At 45.2% G+C, this 2936-nt stretch overlaps 1 protein-coding gene across 3 annotated transcripts in view; it reads right to left on the reverse strand.

The window, feature by feature from the left end:
• Positions 1-1096: 1096 nt before the first annotated feature.
• Swi5 (SWI5 homologous recombination repair protein) overlaps positions 1097-2936 on the reverse strand; it is an 11850-nt gene continuing 10010 nt past the window's right edge. The window contains exon 3 of one of the 3 annotated variants that reach the window (XM_050155408.1): positions 1097-1582. In XM_050155408.1, coding sequence (XP_050011365.1) covers positions 1315-1582 — 268 coding nt within the window. In that variant the 3' untranslated portion in view covers positions 1097-1314. Of the gene's footprint in view, positions 1597-2936 lie in introns of all 3 variants that reach the window. The other 2 variants (XM_050155409.1, XM_050155410.1) reach the window with 2 other exon arrangements.

The following is a 2936-nucleotide window of genomic DNA, read 5'->3' on the forward strand; positions in this document are numbered from 1 at the left end:
CAAGGCCAGCCTGGTCTACAGAGCGAGTTCTAAGACAGCCAGGGCCACACAGAGAAACACTGTCTAAAAAAAAAAAATTCAAAACCAAAATAAATAAACAAAAAAGTTAAGGGATTAGTTCAATAGCACACTTGCCTATCAAGCATGCGGTTCAATTTCCAAGCAAAAATGAAAAAATAAAAAGAGAGAACTGAGGAGATAGTTCAGTTGGTAAAATACTTGCCATGACCAACAAGAGGATCACCTGAGTTCAGCGGTTAAGAGCACTTGTTACCCTGACCTGAGTTCAGGTCCAGTACCCATGTCAGGTCACACAACTCACAGCCCCCTAATCCAGATCCAGTGCCCCCTCTGTCCTCAGAGGGTACTGCACTCACACAGCACCGCCCTACACCTTTTATTTTTAAATTTTTATTTATTGTCTATACAGTATTATCTATACAGTATTCTGCCTGTATGCCAGAAGAGGGCACCAAATCTCACTACAGATGGTTGTAGGAATTGAACTTAGGACCTCTGCTACTTAGCCTTAACAGCAACCTCTTAACAGCAACTTAGCCACTGAGCCGTTTCTGCAGCTCACACAAACAAACCTTTTAAAAACTTATAAAAGGCAAAACTCTGGACCTGAAAATTCAGAATTCCTAAACACTGAACATCCAAATTGCAAAAGCATTTTTTTAAATCTTTGTCCTGGAACTCACTCTGTAGACCAGGCTGGCCTCAAACCACAGAGATCTGCCTGCCTCTGCCTCCAAAGTGCTGGGATTAAAGGCATGTGAGCCAGCTTTCCGGACATCTGTCTATTGTCTTTTTGAGACACGGTCTTGTACTGTAGCCTGTGTGGCCTAGGCTGGCTTGGAACTTTGGTATTATTGTATTAATGTATATATGTGCACGGTGTAGGAGGCATGTGTGCCATGGTGCACAAGAGCTTTGTGAAAAAGAGTTTCTCTTTCTACCTTTATGGGGGTTCTGAGAATTATCAGCTGCCGTGGTCCATGGTGGATGTGACTAGGACTGGTAGAGGAACGGGATCAGAACCACACAGAGACTGCTCATGTTTATTAGCAGAAGGAGAACCCCACACACCCATTCACAAGAACACTAACAATCTTAGAACTGACGATACCCACCCCTCCCAACACCCTTCTTCTCTAAGCCCCACCCTAAACTTAGTTTGGGCCCGTTAGAAAATTTTGGGCTTCTAGCATTTTTTATCTGGAAACCATATGAATGTACTGTCAGGACTGTTTTTCATGTCTCCATCCACTTGTCCCTGTGGGCTGTAGACAAACATCTGCAAGACTCTCCTCAGTCACTCAGTTCTAGATCAAAATCTGGATATAACTCCTTGGTGGTGACACTGCGGGTCAGAGCCAGCTTTCCCAGAAGCATCTGTGCGACATCCTTGATGTCACTGTACTCATGGAGAAGAGCGATATGGTCCTCTAGTTCAATCACACAGTAGCCTTCTTTTACTAACTGGGAAATCTCCTTGTCCAGCATGTCCTGTTTCTCCTTCAGTTTCTGAATGTCAGCTTTCAAAGACTCCTCGCTGCTGTCATCAGGCAGTTCAGTCCTGGGAAACAGACGCTGAGTGGCAGAAGAAAAGTCATCAGCTGGACTGATCTGGACCAGCCCATCAGAGCCTGTGCAATGCCTCATGATTTCTCCTTATTTCTGCTTGGTAATACACCCCTGCCCTCAAATGCCACACATTTCTCAGCTTTCTTTGGAACTAGGTTTGGCCCAAGTTATGACAAAGGTTATGTGACAGGTTTACGGCGAGTGGAAATGCCATCAGAAAAGACAAGTGCAGTGTCTGAGGGCTGTCTCTCCAGGGAGAGAACGTGCTTAACCCTGACCTTTCTCTGCCTGACATGCTGACATGAGGCTGAAGCAAGGGAAGGATGGAGTCCATGGTGGCAGTTATTTGGTATTTTATTCCCAACCAAACCCAACCCTTAGCAGCTGGCCACTTTGGCCTGAGGTCTGAGTCCAGATCTGCAATGTCACACTATAGTCTCATTGGACAAGATCTTTTCCTGAGGCTACACTTCATCTTTGCCCTTTTGGCCTGAGCCTATAAAGCAGTGGTTCTCAACCTGTGACTCACGACCCCCCAAAGGCCATGCATTACATATCTTGCATATCAGATATTTACATTATGATTTATAACAGTAGCAAAATTAGTTATGAAGTAGCAAAAAAAAAATTATGGATGGGGTCACCACAACATGAGGAACTGTAGGGCTGTGGTGTTAGGAAGAATGAGGACCACTGTTGCAAAGGCTGGCATCTGGTGCTCAGCTTATCTTCAGGAAGTCGATGGTGGAAGACCTGCCTAGCGAGAAAATAGAGGAAGCTGTGGTTCCTGTTCTTAGCTCTCTGGCTGTGATCAGTCACTCTGCAATTATGACTGAGCACTGTCTGCCAGCTTTGGCAGGAGTCCCAGGAAGACATTCATCCAGGACACACAAACCAAAGAGAAGGGCCTGCAAGGTGGCTCAGCTGGTTAAACCACTGCTTTGTAATCCTGACAACCTTGAGACTGATACTCAAACCCTGGAAGAGAACCGACTCCTCAGAATTGTCCTCTGACCTACACACTCGCACACTACATTCAAAGTTTCAAAAAGGCCACTGAGATGGCTCAGCAAGTAAAGGTGTTTGCTGTCACACCTACGAGACACAGGTCCTACTCCTGGAGTCCCAGGGCAGAAGAAATGACTCCTTCCAGTTGTCCTCTGACTCCCACTTGTATACCATAGTGCAGCGGACCCTTTCCTACAGTTCCTCATGTTGTGGTGACCTCCCAACCACAAAGTTATTTCGTTGCTACTTCATGACTAATTTTGTTACTGTTATGTGACCCTGTGAAAAAGTCATTCAAATCACAAAGGGCTCATTGTTATAGTGATCCAAATAAAAAA

This window comes from Alexandromys fortis, unplaced genomic scaffold (genome assembly GCF_014885135.2).
Source record: "Alexandromys fortis isolate MF-2015 unplaced genomic scaffold, M_Fortis_MF-2015_v1.1 scaffold_72, whole genome shotgun sequence".
Lineage (NCBI taxonomy): Eukaryota > Metazoa > Chordata > Mammalia > Rodentia > Cricetidae > Alexandromys > Alexandromys fortis.